The sequence below is a fragment of the Anguilla anguilla genome, chromosome 7 (assembly GCF_013347855.1).
Source record: "Anguilla anguilla isolate fAngAng1 chromosome 7, fAngAng1.pri, whole genome shotgun sequence".
Lineage (NCBI taxonomy): Eukaryota > Metazoa > Chordata > Actinopteri > Anguilliformes > Anguillidae > Anguilla > Anguilla anguilla.
In genome coordinates this window covers 25214242-25230331 of record NC_049207.1, presented here as the reverse complement: position 1 = coordinate 25230331, position 16090 = coordinate 25214242, and the positions used below count along the sequence as shown (strand labels likewise).

General features: G+C 42.1%; 1 protein-coding gene across 3 annotated transcripts; it reads right to left on the bottom strand.

Moving 5' to 3' along the window:
- Positions 1 to 8: 8 nt before the first annotated feature.
- Positions 9 to 16012, bottom strand: LOC118232238 (stimulated by retinoic acid gene 6 protein-like). 3 transcript variants are annotated; one of them, XM_035427027.1, is made up of 18 exons: positions 15587 to 16012; positions 14239 to 14311; positions 13982 to 14082; positions 12561 to 12691; positions 11500 to 11620; positions 10890 to 10935; positions 10404 to 10532; positions 10006 to 10076; positions 9498 to 9609; positions 9128 to 9284; positions 8767 to 8842; positions 7626 to 7707; positions 7375 to 7423; positions 7057 to 7174; positions 6336 to 6455; positions 2723 to 2886; positions 1505 to 1651; positions 9 to 860 (listed from the first exon to the last, which is right to left on the bottom strand). In XM_035427027.1, exons 1-18 carry the CDS (start codon positions 15604 to 15606, stop codon positions 616 to 618), a joined length of 1962 nt encoding a protein of 653 aa, XP_035282918.1. In that variant the 5' UTR covers positions 15607 to 16012; the 3' UTR covers positions 9 to 615. The 3 variants fall into 3 exon arrangements, with proteins under 3 accessions (XP_035282918.1, XP_035282919.1, XP_035282920.1); XM_035427028.1 differs by lacking the exon at positions 15587 to 16012 and having other exon boundaries at positions 12561 to 13062; positions 14239 to 14260; XM_035427029.1 differs by lacking the exons at positions 13982 to 14082; positions 14239 to 14311; positions 15587 to 16012 and adding an exon at positions 13344 to 13355 and having other exon boundaries at positions 12561 to 13185.
- Positions 16013 to 16090: the final 78 nt, after the last annotated feature.

The following is a 16090-nucleotide window of genomic DNA, read 5'->3' as shown; positions in this document are numbered from 1 at the left end:
TAAAATGCTCAGTTGTTACAAACATTTATGTTAAGAGAAAAGGAATGAAATATATCAATAAAAAATATAAATACATTGTTAAATACATGTTTAATCTGTTGCAAAAAGGATCTATTGTCTATATTTACATCTGCTTGTTTAGCAGACACCGGTATCCAGGGCAACTGATACAGCTCAAGTTTTTTTTTTTTAAATTTTTTTTTACAAACTATCCATGTATATACCTGAATATATACTGTGGAAATTGAGGTACAAAGGCAGTTACCCCATTTTGGATTTGAATATTAAACTTTTCTGATACAAGCCCAGTCCCTTCAGAATTATACTGCAATGCCACGAGTATTGCTGAGTCAAATTACGTTTTATGGAGGAGGAAGCAACAGAAATTAATTTAAAAGCAGAATACGTTAATGAAGAGACTTGGGAAGTCCTTTCCACATACCTAAACCTGTGCTGCTGTGTAAATGAGCCTTTATCTCATTTAGGTAGAGGCAGTATTTAACAGCAGTGTTCTTTCACTCTGTCTGTAGGCTCCTCTTTCATCTTTTCAGCATGAGGGTTTGTGGGGAAATGGGATGTTCAGTTTGGTGTTGAAAGAGGTCTTGCCAAAAGGCATCAGTCAGTCAACGGGGGTATGCCTGGCCCCCCCTTCATGGGTGTGGGTGTGGTTGCCTCCCCCTGAATCCTGTTTCTCTGCAAGGCCAGGACGCAGGCGAGGGCGACGGTGTCCAGCGGAGTGCGGCCCACCAGGGTGTGGCCCGAGGAGGCGGGGCGTTTCCTCAGCAGGATCAGCTGAGGGTTCTTCAGCAGGGTGTAGAGCAGCAGCCATCGGCGTCTTACTCTGCTGCCTGCATCTGATACTGGGGTCCAGGGAGAGGGTGTGAAGGGGGGAGAGAGAGGAGGGGGGAGGGAGAGAGGAGGAGAAACAGGAGGGGGTAGGAAGAAGGAGAGAGGAGGGGGTAATGAGAAAGACAGAGAGGGGAAGAGAGAGGGGGGGTAGGGAGAAAGAGAGGGGGGAGAGAGGAGGGGGTGATGAGAAAGAGAGAGAGAGGGAGAGAGGTGGGGATAGGGAGAAAGGGAGGGAGAGAGAAAAGGGGAGAGGGAGGGAAAGAGAGTAAAAGGGAGAGAGAGGAGGGTGTAGGGAGAAACGGAATGTGAGTGGGAGATATAGAGGGAGAAAATAAGGCAGAAAGAATACAAACATATGAAGCCAATGAAGATGATGCAAATCAAGAGAGCCACAATCTAGCGAGCCTTGGTGTTCAATCGTGCTATGACTCTTCTGAACCTGAATTTATCAATTTAAACCAAAAAATATTAAAAAAAAACCTTTGGCTTTAAACATCAGAACTTGCAGAACGTGCATAACACTTGCACTTACGAAGTCACCTTCACGTGTAATAGCATGTGGCTCTGCTGTGAAGTGTAAAATTCTCATGCTGTGACTGGTGCCTGTGGATCACGTCTGTAAAGAGCACAGAGCTTGGGCGTCGCTGGCACTGACCGGCCGGTGTGCAGTCTGACGGGGAATACGCCATGGCTGCTCTCTCCTTCTGGAGCCGCTCCTCCAGCAGGAGGCTGCAGAAGCATATCAGGACAGGGTTGCCGTGGTAATGGTCGGCGAAGATCATTCCGATCCAGGTGCTGTAGCCTGAAAAAGTCAGAGACTGGTCAAAGTTCATTCTCCGGTCTTACCAGTGACAGAACGGTTTATTGCGTTTTATATAGCCTCGCGTTCGTTTGGCACACCCTTTTATCCAGAGCAACTTACAGTGATAACGAACATAAGTGCAGAGTTATGACCTCGTTAACAGCACTCCCAGACCAGTCAGTGTAAGTGGAACATCAATATAGAACTGAATGTAAGTTACACCTTATGCCAGCCTAGACCCATAATACAAATCGGATTCATATAGCTGATGTTCATATAAAACCATAAAGCATGTAGTCACCCTGATGAAGGCCAATGTGCTGCAACGCGTAGGTGCGTGTTTTTAACCATTGCTGTGCATTAGTCATACAATAAAGGCTTTTTACTTTTTCACAACAAGAGTGCCTTGGTCGCTATCTTTCTTCATAAAGCGTGCTATTTGAATTCTAAAGTGCTTGCCTAAAAAATGAGTGCTAGTGAGTAGGAACAGGAAGGGAGCCAAAATGGAGGTGGAAGAAGTGGGTCTTCCTTCTGCATTAACTAGTATTTCTGCTGCCCTGACCTATCCACTTGTAATCATTTTTAAATCTTATTATTAAAATGAACGAATTAAATCCAACCTTAATTGCAACTGAAAACAATACTGGAGTGTGGCCATCACAGCAATCAAATAAAATAGACGAAGTAGATCAATATAAACGGATGAAAACAAGAAAGAACACAAAATTGTTTTGGCTTTTGTATGCATCAAATACAGAGCTCAATACAGTTAATTTGAATGCACTGCGGTTTTATAAAACTTTTTAAATGACATCAGATACAGTAATAAGGAAGCTTGGACTTCCCGGGTGTTCCTGGTGAATACACATCTCAAGTCAAAAGTTCTCAAAACACAGCCCATTCCTATGTTACATTTACCCCACAGGGAGAATATTTTTACAGAAATGCAATATACTGCAATATAGTGTGAGTATGTGAACCACATGGGGACCCTGACGATAAACTATAAGCTTCTCATCACTGTCTTTCTTGTTTGACCCATTCAGTTTGAGCAGGGATCGGTGGTCCCACCTGGGTCCAGTGACTCGTAGCCCCTCTGCATGATGGTGCGATCGATGCGGGAGATCAGCCAGGTGCCCAGCACGCAGCTGGTCAGCAGCCTCAGGATGCAGGTGCTCAGCCCCATGATCACGTTGTAGAAGAAGAAGAAGTAGTTGAAGTTGTGGAAGGCCCTCCTGCAGGGGGCATACAGTGAAAGAGTGGTAATTACACTAAAACAATGTCCCAATAGGCAGAGCCGGCTGCTGGCAAAAAAAAAACAAAAAAAAAACACAATACAGTCGTTTAGGACGCCAACCATCCCAAAAATTTGTTTTGGAACGCATTTTAATTATACGGCACTGTTATTTACGCATCTGCGGTGGTCCCTGATCCACAATCACGTATGCCAACTCCCCCCCCCCCTCCGCTGTCTGCACCAACATCCTACAGTCAGCGCTGCCAATAGACTAAAAGAGTGATTGGATAATGTGTTTCGATTGTCTCTCAAATATGATTTTTCTCCAGATATATTACGTATTAAAAATATATTATACAACTCTATGCAAAATGCTGCCAATGTTACTTTTGTTGTAGTACATACATAATGGCCAAGTAACCATATTAACTCAGCGTAATAAAACAGTGTGAAAGTCATTGTTGTTATTTTTTCGCATTAAAATAAACTAACTGCAAGAAAAAAACATTTCTTTATGTCCAAAGATTTTCCTTGAAACCCTTCTGTAAACAACGAAACCACCTATTCAGGAAGTGTCCAACTCAGCCTCCTTTTCTAGTGTTAAGCTGATTATATATATAAACATAACCAATGAGGATGTAGCATTGTAGCATTTCCTTGTTTAAACCAGGTAAGAGCCCTGAAGTGAGAGGAGGGCAATAAAGACCCACTGTCAGCCTTGCAAATCCACAGGCTAAATCACGAGTGAGGGAGATAAAAGCACGTTCCCTGAACGGGGGGAAAACAAATGGGATTTCAGACTCTGACTGTGTTAGCCGGTCGTTAGCCCTTTGATTCACGGCCTCAGAGCCATCTGCTTCAGCGCTAGCCGATAAAGCTGTCATAACAAACCTCTCTGGAACAATGACACTCTGGATGAGCTCGCATCAGTGCTTCGGAATGAGCTCAACACCGGGACCCAGATCAAGCCAAAGCTTTGATCTGCCCCCAGTAAGCACAGCCTAGCCCCTTTAGCGTTATTAGAGGCCTGGCCACTCAAGACAAATGCACTAGTGAGACCCCCCCTGCTGGGAACCTATTACACCCCAAGGCATGCGAACCATGAATCGGAAAGGGAGAGCGATTACATGCCCATACAAACGGATGTGCTTTTCACTCAGTCGCTGGGTTTAGAACAAAGCTAAATTGTTTTCATTAGTGTAAACGTGTTGATAAGCCTGCCCTCCCACACGCGTTACAATTAGCAAATGCTCCCCTCCAGAAGGACTGACACAGATTACGTTTTAGATTCGATTTATATTTTTAAAAATTCCAAGCAGTATTTGATTTACAACCAAATCAACTGTTGATTTTTCAATCACCTGATTTTTATTTAAAGCAATATGTGAGTTATATACCATACATAAACAAAAATAATAATAATTTTGACAGAAAACTGTGGGCTTGCAAAAGAAATTATGAGAGGGGGCAAGCATTAAAAATAGAGCATCTGCAAACTAATTACCCCCAGTTGTTCTGGAATACGACAAATAATTTGGGCCCAAAAAGAGTTAAATCCATCCCAATGGTACCGGTGTTGGAAAATGGATCCTCTGTCTTTGTTATTGATTGTGTTCTGAAATAATGGGAAACAGATTTTGGTTCTTTATTTTCTGGAAGTAACTGCCCAGCTGAGTGGGATAATTGTTTTCTTGCAAGGATAGTTGATCTTAAAAATATTATGGAGGATAATATGCAGCAGGATTCTTATTCCTTCAATTATGCTATGTTATTGTTCTTGTTTGTTATGTTTGTAGTGTCTTGTAAGCCCATGTGGGCTGGGCACCTTTTGGTGCATGACACTTTGAAAAAATAAAAACCTAAAAACCATAAATACATAATATTATGTATGATCTAGAAATATAATATTCAACATATAATAACAGAATATTAAAATGTATCTGAAACATAGACCCCACCCAGACAATGTTGTACAATGATTGTCTTGAGGGCTGCCCAACCCTGTCCTGTGGGTTTTCACCTCAACCTGAACAAAATGTACCTCATTCAACAGCCAGAGGCTATCCCAGTGTACACACGTGATCACACTCACACGCTTAGCCACTTAATCAAAAGTACAGTGCGCTTGATGTGCACTTTATCCAGACTTAAACTAAGACCACTCCAGACTGGCATTTGGCCAAGTATACGGACCCACCAAGTTGGTGAGGTTTATGGTTGACCCCAGTCACAAGGCTGCAGGCCTGTGTGTTTACTGATGGAAAATGGTACCAAAGAAATATCAATTTAAGAAAGATGTTTGTAAAGATGCAACTGTTGTGACTTCATTTTTTATTCATATGGTAGCATCATGATGCTATTGTTATATTGTTATATGCTATTGCTATGTGAATATAATGTTAGCAAGATTGGTTAATTTGTAGTGAGTAAGCCCGCATCAAGCTTTGAACAGCTATTACTAGCTATTAATAGCATTGTGACTACAATAAATTATTTGAAATAGGGACCACAGAACAAAAAGTGAGAGCTAATTGCTTTAAAAATCCCTGTGCACATGGGCACCCTATTGGTAAATGTACGTTCTACATCACAGTACATCACCAAAGTGTGCAAGTACTCAAGTGCACTTAGCCAAGTTTGGAGAAATGGGACAGCCATAGCTAATTAGGAGAATCACTTGTGCCAAATTAGGGTTGGAATGAAAGCCAACAGGACAGTTGATCTCCAGGAATAGGGTTAGGCAGCCCTACTTCTGACTAAACATAGTGAATTGTGTGAGATGAAGCCCTCTTGTGGTCACATTTGTATTACAACTCATGGTTAAAAAGCAGCAAGACATCTCAGTTCATGCTCTAATCCAGTGATTCTCAAACTCGGTCCTGAGGGACCACTGTGTATGCTGGTTTTCATTCCAACCTCAACTGCAATCCCAGATTTAACAAGTTGTTAATTTTTCTTAATTATGTGCTTTTCATGTTTTAGACCTGGGGTCCCCAGTCTTATCCAGAAAGGGCCAATGTGGGTGCACACACCTGATTCTGCTAATCAACCACTAGAGTCTTTGCTAAGCACCTTGATTAGTAGAATCAGGTGTGTGCACACACACTGGCCCTTTCTGGATAAGACTGGGTACCTCAGCTCTAAAACATGAAAAGCACATAATTAAGAAAAATGTACAGCTTGTTAAAATTCTGAATTCTGGGATTGCAGTTGAGGTTGGAATGAAAATCAGCTTACACAGTGGTCCCCCAGGACCAAGTTTGAGAACAGCTGCTCTAATATGAAGTTTAAAAAATGAAACTATATCTAAACCATTCCAGAATCAGAATGGCTAACCTCTCTAATTAAAGGACAACACCTATCTGTGTATATCCTTCTGTTGGGGAATGGAGAGACTTGGATAGAATGAAATAAAATATTCTGTCAGCTGCACACCTGAACCCATACCTGTTATTAAGAGCCAAGGGCTTCTGTTTATCAGTGGGGGAAATCTTGTCTTGAAGAAAGAAGGTCTGAACAAGAATTAGCTGCACGATGACCAGACCCATCACTATGCCCACCGTCAGGCTGGAAAGAATGGAAACACAACAGTGTCACAGCTCTGGGTTGGCTTAGTAACAGACATGAGTAATTTAACAACGCTGCACATAGTCTCTGGTCTTAAAGTGTTGTCCATTAACCCATGTTACATATAATAGTCACTGTTATTCATAGTGGCTTGCGCAGCTCACAATAAACGTACAAACAATTTATACAGCTGCATATTTACTGAATTCAATTGGAACACTAACAGTTAATAATAACTGACTGATAATGTAATAATTTGTCAAGGTATTATTATTATTGGTTGACTTATTACATTACTGAAGTTCTACATTTTCATTGGCAGTTAGAGCAACATTTTATTACATTATCGGTTAGTTATCCCATTAGTTGTTACAGACCATGATCAACATCTTGATAATATATTTTGTTTCAGTGCATTTACAGAATGTTATATTTGAATGAGGGTTTACCGAACTTAACAACACAGATTGGAAAAAAGACTCCAGCGGATTCACACAGTCCCTGTAAGTCATTCTGCTAAATGAGGGCAGCGTAATGTAAAGTGAGGACAGGCCGTTCTCTTGGACCTTTGACGGTGACGCTACGCCATTTCCACACTCACACGATGAAGCCCAGGTTAGACAGCATGGCCAGACCTCTGCCGTGACGAAGAGGAAGGACCACCAGGTACGCTATGAGCAGCGCGAAGAGGAACTGAACAAAGTGGATGATCAGGTAGCCTGTACAGGTGAGCAGAGAGAGGGGACACTTACCACAATGGAACATATTAGAAATATAGTTCAATAAAATAAACTCAAAATCAAACCATTGCAATACTTGACAAAATATGGGTAAATATACTAATCATTGCAACTTAAATGATTCAGTTAAATCAATGACAGGTCATTGCAAAAGAGACAGGTCGTTGCTTTTTACTTACCCCACATAGTAAAAGCAATCTGCCAGCCTGAGTACTTTGCAATGGCTGCCTAAGAAGGACAGGAAACAGAATAAATATATTAACGAGAAACATTTTTGTTTATATTGTAAGAGAATAGCTAGCAGCTATGATGATGATGATAATGATGGTGAAGACAATGGTAATAACAAATATTTTCTGGATTGGATGTCTGTGCTATTTGACAGCGCATCAAGACACCGCTTCTGATTGGTTGATGGGCAGTCACTCACCACACTGACGACGGGGCTGGGGCGGTGGTACCTCTCCGGCAGGAACTGCTTCTTTCCTGCCCATAATCTCTTCAGATGCTTTCTGTTAGAAAGGGGATAGAAAGTGACAGGGGACAGGAAGTGACCAAAGACAGTAAGCGACAGAAAACAGGAAGTGACAGGGGACAGGAAGTGACCAAAGATAGTAAGAGACAGAAGACAGGAAGTGAGAGGAGACTAGAAGGGTCAGGAAACATAGGCTGTGTCTCAAACGGAAGGCGGATGCCTTGCTGCCTACATCCTTAGAAGTGAGCTCCCTCTGAAGGTGTTCTAATGGAAAAGGTATCTCAAAAGGCAATGAATTTGGACAGACTTTGAAGGCAGAATGACGTCACAGAAAAGTAACATGATTACTAGCAAGTTAGCTGGCTAGTTCGTAGAACGTTCACCAAGGCTAAAAAACATTATACTTCATTCCAGTGAATTAAATAATTTAAATGTATTTTAAAAAATAACTACAACAAATTATCGAGTCGAATGAATACTCACTCTTGTAAACAAGCTCCTCCGCTGACGCTGCAACTGCTGCGTTGCTGTTTTCAGCCACCATTATCTCTTATTTTAAAGGAAGGCAGGATGATGTCTGTCACATCATCCTGCCTTCAAAGTCTGTCCAAAATTCACTGCCTGTCAGTAGACAGGATGTGACAGGAGACAAAAGCCGTGTTCAAAACTATTGAGCATAATTGTTGAGTACACCGAATGAGAAAGTTGTTAACTCAGTGAAATTTCTAAATGCAGTGTACTTAAAATCTCAGGATGATATAGTTATTACCGGGGTTTCGCTGAGTATACTCAGGAGCATACTTTTCAGGAAGTAAACAACTGTTTTAGTCTCATAACTAAACACTTTCAGAGTATGGAGGATATTTTTCACATACTAAAATGTACACACTAAACGGTATGCAGTATGCTTAGTAGACAGTACATATTTTGTTCTAATGTCCTGACATCTGTGCATGTTGGAGAGCCTGTTCAGTAATACATCCAAACATGATGCCTTTTAAACCTTATAGGTCCACTCCACAAGGTGGAAAAGGTAAACGCCTGAGCTTTCACAAGCCACTAATTTAACCTGTCGTTAAACCACAGATGAACTTACCTGTAACATGCTAAGACGTGAAATGTGTATGATACAGAGGTCAGGCTGGCAAAAATTGTAGTGGTGAGCCAGGCACCTATCAAGAAAAATACAAAATACCCAGAAGGCTATTTGCGGACCACTAATTTGAATTCAACATATTCATTAACACACAGTTATGAATCCCTTTGAATTATAGTGGCATATTATTCCATATTAATTTAAAAAATACAAATATAGTATAGCAGCATACATATATAGTATATGTCAGTTGAATATTTGTAGCATGCTATCTGAAGATATCTTGCCCAAGTTTGTCCTCAAAATATGAAGCAGATATCATAACCAAATGTAAGCGCCAGGCAATACAGCGGTTTGGTACCCCGGGCCACTTGAGTGAACTCCTCCAGCTGGGGAACCCAGGCAGCGAGGGCGTGGTCTGTGAGGTTACAGGAAACGATCAGATCCTCCAGGGAGCCCCTCAACACGTCCACACTGCCGAAGGCGTAGTCGCTCAGGCTGTAGTCTGCCACTGTCATCTGTGCACATGCACACAGAAATCAGTGTGAAACACTAAAGACACACAGAGCCAAGATGGCAGAGCTGGGCTTGGTGGTTAGTACTAGGAGTTTTTATTGGCCAAAGTCCCAGACCGTGGGGCCCATCTGTGCTCTAGGACAGTGCCTTAGCTGGATGAGTCACCTAGCAGCTTCCCAGAATAGCTCATGCTAAGAGATGTAAATGGTACCCACGATATACAGGCCAATGAGAGAAATGATGGAAGTGCCAATCATCCTGTTGGGAAACTTGAAGAGTGGGTCCCAGGTGTAAACCTTCCTCTGAAACCAGCTCAGCTCCATCTTCCTGTAATGTAATATTATATGAACATATGAAGGACAGAACAAGTATGACTGTATAATGGTGATAACTACCATAGGATATAAAGAGAATCCTGTTAGAAGCTGCACTTGTGAGGGGAGTGTGTTTCCTGAGTGACACACCTGTGTGTGTGTGTGTATGTGTGCGTGTGTGTGCGTGTGTTGGCACGTGTGTATGTGTGTGCATGCAAATGTGTGTGTGTGTATTTAAGTGTTTATGTGAGTGTGTGTGTGTGCGTGTCTGTAAGTGTGTATGTGTGTGCATGCGAGTGTGTGCGTGTGCATGTGTGTATGTAAGTGTGTATAGGTGTATATGTGAGAGTGCGCGTGTGAGTGTGTGTGCGTGTGCTTGTGTGTCCCTATATTAAATGCACACACATACCGTTGGGAAGGACGGCTCAGTAAAATCTGAACGTACTGAGCCTGATGACTATGAAGCAACTGCTCCTGACCCTGCAAAAAGGAGAGGAGAGCAATGGAGAAAAGGAGAGAGGAGAGGAGGAGATGAGAGAGGATAGGAGTGGGTGAAGGGGAAAAACAAGAGGAAGTTCAATATGGGAAGTGAAAAACACACATCAGAAATCGTAACAAGTGCGGAACAGTGCAGTACACTGGATAAGAAGGGTGAGTCTGTACACTGTATTTGCTCCCCAGTGCAGCAAATATAAGTAGCTCTAATATCAGTAACACTGGACAGCAGATGTACAGTGTACAGACTTGTTCTTCTTCTCCAGAACCTTATTAAGGAAAAATGCCTTGTCAGGGCCCGCCCACCCCTACCTCCGCCCCCTCCAGCTCCAGGTGGATGCGGACGGCCTTCACCAGCATGTGGACAAATCGGCCCAGTAGGAACACCAGACACAGGATACACGGCCACTGCAGCACTGGCTTCTGGAACCTTCCGAGGATCTACCAGCACATGTGGAGATGGAGTCATTTATAGCATTTGGAGGCCTCAGATCAAGGAATCTGGTGTTGTCAAGAAATCTTGTGTTGTTGTAACAAGGGATAGGTCCCCTGTGGCTTGCAAACAGTAGTGCTAGCCAGCCAGGACTGTACAAAAAAAGATTCAATGAGCCTGATGAGCTAAGGACCAAGGTCCCCACTGAGGGAACTAATCATAGGGGGCATTTTAGCAGACGTTAGCATGCTAACTTGACACTTTGTACTGTGGTACAATTTTCATGCAAACCTACATACATACGGTACATACGAACAAACAAACTTATGCCACACAATTAGTATGTAGATGAAGTGCTGACTTACATGGCCAGCAGGGCAGGTCACAATGTCCCACAGTGTTACTACAACCCTGTAAATGAAGAGGTGACAATCAAATAAAGAAGTAAAAATGTGTGACATGGCCAGTTGTGTTAACCACAAAAGAAAAGATAAAATAATGCTTTAAGCATTAAGCGCCAAAATGTGTCAATGTGACAAAAATAATCAGTTTAATCAGCTCAACATTAAATTATTGGTCTAAAGCACAAACTCTCCTAAAAGGATACTAAACCAAACGTGCTAAATAAAAATAAATAAAAACGTGTTGCAGTGTCACACCAGACACCACACCAATGTAATCCAGCCAGCAAGCATACAGCGACCCAGTGTTGGCCCAGTGTCGGCACAGCCGTTGTTCTGCAGCAGTTGAGGCAATGCATTTGAGGCTTAGCTGTTAAAACAATGCTAAATAACTAGCCCTGCCGCTATCTGACTGCTGCTGAAATGCTGATTTTTTAAAAACTGGTGTACCAACACCTGGCGCCGCCGGTGGACTGATAGGCGCCTGCTTGCGGGGACTTAAATATTTAATGATGCTATCACATCCCTGAGTACACTTATGAGTACAAAGTCCCGGTCCTGAGCGCTCACTCACCACACTAGAGTGTAGAGGAACCCCAGCACTGCCCCGGTCGCCCGAAAGGGGGTCGACAGGCAGGCAAAGAATGGGAAATACGCCAAGCCCACCTCCAGAGCGCCAACCAGGTACACGATGGCTGCCAGGAACAAGGAAGGCATTCCTTTACTCACTTTCCTTGTCCACCAGCAGAACTGAGTCTTATTTTAGTTTAGTTAATTCAAAAATCGTAGAGAAATTCAAAAATCACCATGGAACTTTATGAACATTTTTTAATTAGCTAATTAAATTCATTTTGATTCATTTCTTCAGTTACATTAACATTAAATTACATTTATTTGGCAGACGCTAATTTATTTGGCAGGCGTACAATAAGTGCCTACAGAAGGTCATTGGAACAACTACAAGAAACAGGCCCAATAAGGTACAATACTCATTACGTAACAGTTATTCATAGCCATGAACACATGAAGTCCTGTTCACACAGTTAGCATAGGCTAGGTCAGAGAGTAATGCGAAGTCAAACTAGAAGGCATGACAACAAGCTAAATCATCAAGATAACAATACAAGAGCAATATACGTGCTGGACGGAGGTATATGTAATATGAAAGTGCTGCAGGGGGTATATGTGTTACATGAAAGTTCTACAGGAACAAAGTGGAAGGATATAAGTGATAAGAGTGATCCTAGAATGGGAGTGCCATGCAGAGTGGTGATAGTTAGTCCAGGTATAGTCTGAAGAGATGCGTCTTAAGACCACGGCGGAAGATGGGCAATGACCGAGTGACTGAGTGAACTGAATTGAGATGACATTTAATTGAGATGATCCCAACCCTGGCACACCACACATCACAGTACAGCTGGTGCGTTTCTCTTGTGTCACATGTTCCTAATCACCCATTCAGAACAATCTCAGAAATGCTTTTTTTTTCTTTTTTTTTCTTCAACCATAGAATCCCAGGAGCTGCACACACTTCCCTCAGGGTCAGGATCAAACCTCGAAGAACCGAGAGCACCACAGAATCGGATTCACGGGTTCATTTGAAAAAAAAGAAAGGAAGAAAGAGGAGTGCCGTACCTATGGCCCACGTCGGGACGTGAAACGGCAGATATCGCTCGGAGAAGAGCACCATGACGCTGGACGACACCGCGCCGAAGGCGAAGCCGTAAGACCACCTGTTACTGAGGCTGCTGATCAGGTCCAGTGGGCTGAAATTCATTAAGACCACCTGTTACTGAGGCTGCTGATCAGGTCCAGTGGGCTGAAATTCATTAAGACCACCTGTTACTGAGGCTGCTGATCAGGTCCAGTGGGCTGAAATTCATTAAGACCACCTGTTACTGAGGCTGCTGATCAGGTCCAGTGGGCTGAAATTCATTAAGACCACCTGTTACTGAGGCTGCTGATCAGGTCCAGTGGGCTGAAATTCATTAAGACCACCTGTTACTGAGGCTGCTGATCAGGTCCAGTGGGCTGAAATTCATTAAGACCACCTGTTACTGAGGCTGCTGATCAGGTCCAGTGGACTGAAATTCATTAAGACCACCTGTTACTGAGGCTGCTGATCAGGTCCAGTGGGCTGAAATTCATTAAGACCACCTGTTACTGAGGCTGCTGATCAGGTCCAGTGGACTGAAATTCATTAAGACCACCTGTTACTGAGGCTGCTGATCAGGTCCAGTGGACTGAAATTCATTAAGACCTCTGGTTAGTGAGGCTGCTGATCAGGTCCAGTGGGCTGAAATTCATTAAGACCACCTGTTACTGAGGCTGCTGATCAGATCCAGTGGACTGAAATTCATTAAGACCTCTGTTAGTGAGGCTGCTGATCAGGTCCAGTGGGCTGAAATTCATTAAGACCACCTGTTACTGAGGCTGCTGATCAGGTCCAGTTGGCTGAAATATTATTAAATACAGTCATTACACACAGCAGCTCTCTCCTGCTCAAATATGTCTCTGAAACACTGAAAGAAAATTTTGATAAAACCTAAAAACACTCCAGTATATTCCTGAAAACCTGAAGCAGAAAAATATAATAACCACAGCATACAGTCATATGAAATAATAAATTTGTTCCAAAATTGTTGATTTCATCCACAGGAATTTTTCCTGGTGGTATAAAAGAATTTCAAATAATTTTGTGACCAAAATTTGCAGCAGATCTGATGACAGCACAATCTAGTCTCTACCCAACATGTAGCAATTTTAGAGCTCCTGGATAACTTTTAAAACATACAATGCATAATTCACAATAACACTGCACGGTATTAATGATGCTGTTTTGTATTAATTGTGCCAGTGTAACAACATTACAAGAAAGGTACATGTTTGCTGACTGACACGTAACCTCTCTCTAGTCCAGGACAGACCTTCAGGTGACTAAAAACTAATGGCAAGGTTTGGTGATATTTCAGTAGCTGGTCGGGTGTGGCCAAGTTACCAAAGTGGAATCAGTAACTACTGAATTCCTAATGGTCAGAGAGAAAAACACCACTCACACAACTATGCCAAAGTGGCCCCTGAGAGCAGGGATCTTGCTGTCGAGGGCCATAAGTGTAGTCCTCCTCTGGAGGAACGACAGCACAGCCATGATGAAGAGCTGGAACAACATAGGAATACAGTAAATCAATCAATCAATAAATCAATAAATCAATAAATCAAATACTTATTAAATCAATCAATAAAAACTCAATAAGTCCGCCATTGTTTTTGTCCTTGCATTTGTACTTGGTAAAAAAAAAAACCAGCTACTTACAGCCGGCACAAGAGAAAGATGCAGGAACAGACCCATGGAAATGCCATTTTCACACGTCTGATTGCCAGCACTTCTATAAGACAACCAGAGACAAAAGATCTGTCTTAACGAATGAGTACAGCTGGGGTTTCTGAGGAGCGACTTTTAGTCTCACTGAAATACATTTGTCAGATGCGAGTTATGGCCCAGAAGCAGAAACCTTTGAGAATAACTCAACCTGAGAGGTGTGGTTATGATTTGTGCATTGGCAAATTAATCAACACTGTAGTTGCTCCAGAGGCACCAAAGACAGAACTAACCAGAAAGGATTTGAATAAAAAGGGGAAATGCAAACATATATTAGTCTTGAACACATTATACAGATTCCCAAGACAACACAATCAGGTCCACTGCTTTGTTTGGGGGAAATAATCCATACTGATACTCTGAAAGTTACACTGAAAGAATAATCTGTCAGTGTAACAGCGTGTGGTTAACCATTATTTCATATTAACTACTGTGTACACAACATCATTACGGAAGTGGCCTGAACATTTCTGCATGGTGGTGATGTTGCCTCTTTGGAAGTGACCAGAGAAGCTAACTGCATAAATAAACGATAGCAGGAGTGGGTTCAATGAACTATGCCAATGACCCCTCTGCCGGGAGAGACAAACGAACTATCGCGGCAGAAACTTTGCAGCTTGGTGGAAAAATCATCTGTATTTGTAAAACACAGCTTAAACTTTAGAGTTCCCCACCGTCATCTTTTTTACGGCTGTCACCTTGTTGCTCTGAGAGAAAAAGTTCATTTGCACTTTGGTTTTATATGGATGGATGTTAGACGCATTAATCTATCATCGAAGATACAGATCTGTATCATGGGAGTCTGAGATAAATTCATTTACATTTTTACTTTAATGACGTAGCACATACGCTCACTGGTTTAGGAATACCGTTATCCAGGTCTGGTATAGTCGCTCACATAACTAAAGTAGATGTCCTTATGTTCTCTTACATTGTAAGCTTCTCTGGATAACAGTGCTAAATGTATGTCATGTAATACACAAATCATGAGATGTGAAGCCACCTGAACCCTTTCTAATGGCTGAAACCATATTCCTTCTTACAGTCGCTCTCCATTCATGCTACTTCTGTAGCGTTAATCATTTCAATGTTAATAACTGTGAACTGAATAAAACCATTCAAGACTAATTTTAAAAATATATAATAAATTAACAACAAAGGCGTGACATTTTATCAAAGAACAAAAAACATTCCAAAATCACAGGACCTTTACAAAGAGTTGACGATTTGAATTTAGAATTGATTCAAAGGTAGATTTAACTTTTTAAAATTCACCACTCACCTGGTATCTTCAACTATCATCTTAGTATGAAAACAGCAGCAGGTGGTTGTCGGGTATGAACTCTTGATGTGTCACGACAACTCCTGGCTTGACGGATGTCTTCTCGGCTAAATTATGCGACGCTTCCCCACCGTCTCTCATTGACAAGCAGTAATTCCGAGAGCTACCTTTGACCACATGCATTGTCTTAGCAAGAGTGGAACAGGGAAGTGCTCACGGTAACAGATATCGACTGAGCCGCAAGTTACTGAGTAAGGACAGAACAAACACAAAACCGGCACCTGCAGTTAGAGCACCTGTTAATCTTTTGATTGTGCTCAGGTTAATCTCATTTCTCCTCTTTCGTTTCTGTTCTCATGTTCCACTATGGTGGGATGACCATACATTTAAATTACTTTCCAATCATAACATGGGACATTTACGAGTGCATTCTATTTTCATCGGGAAATCAGCACCAACTCAAATGATCTAGTCGTATTGCTTAATATACTGCAATTATCCACA

Coding starts and splice junctions, on each gene's coding strand:
- LOC118232238 (XM_035427027.1), bottom strand. CDS start 15,606: ATGATAGTTGAAGATACCAG. Junction 6,456..7,056: donor TCTAACCTGGGCTTCATCGT/GTGAGTGTGGAA, acceptor CATTCTTTCCAG/CCTGACGGTGGGCATAGTGA. Junction 2,887..6,335: donor CCCTTGGCTCTTAATAACAG/GTATGGGTTCAG, acceptor TGCCCCCTGCAG/GAGGGCCTTCCACAACTTCA.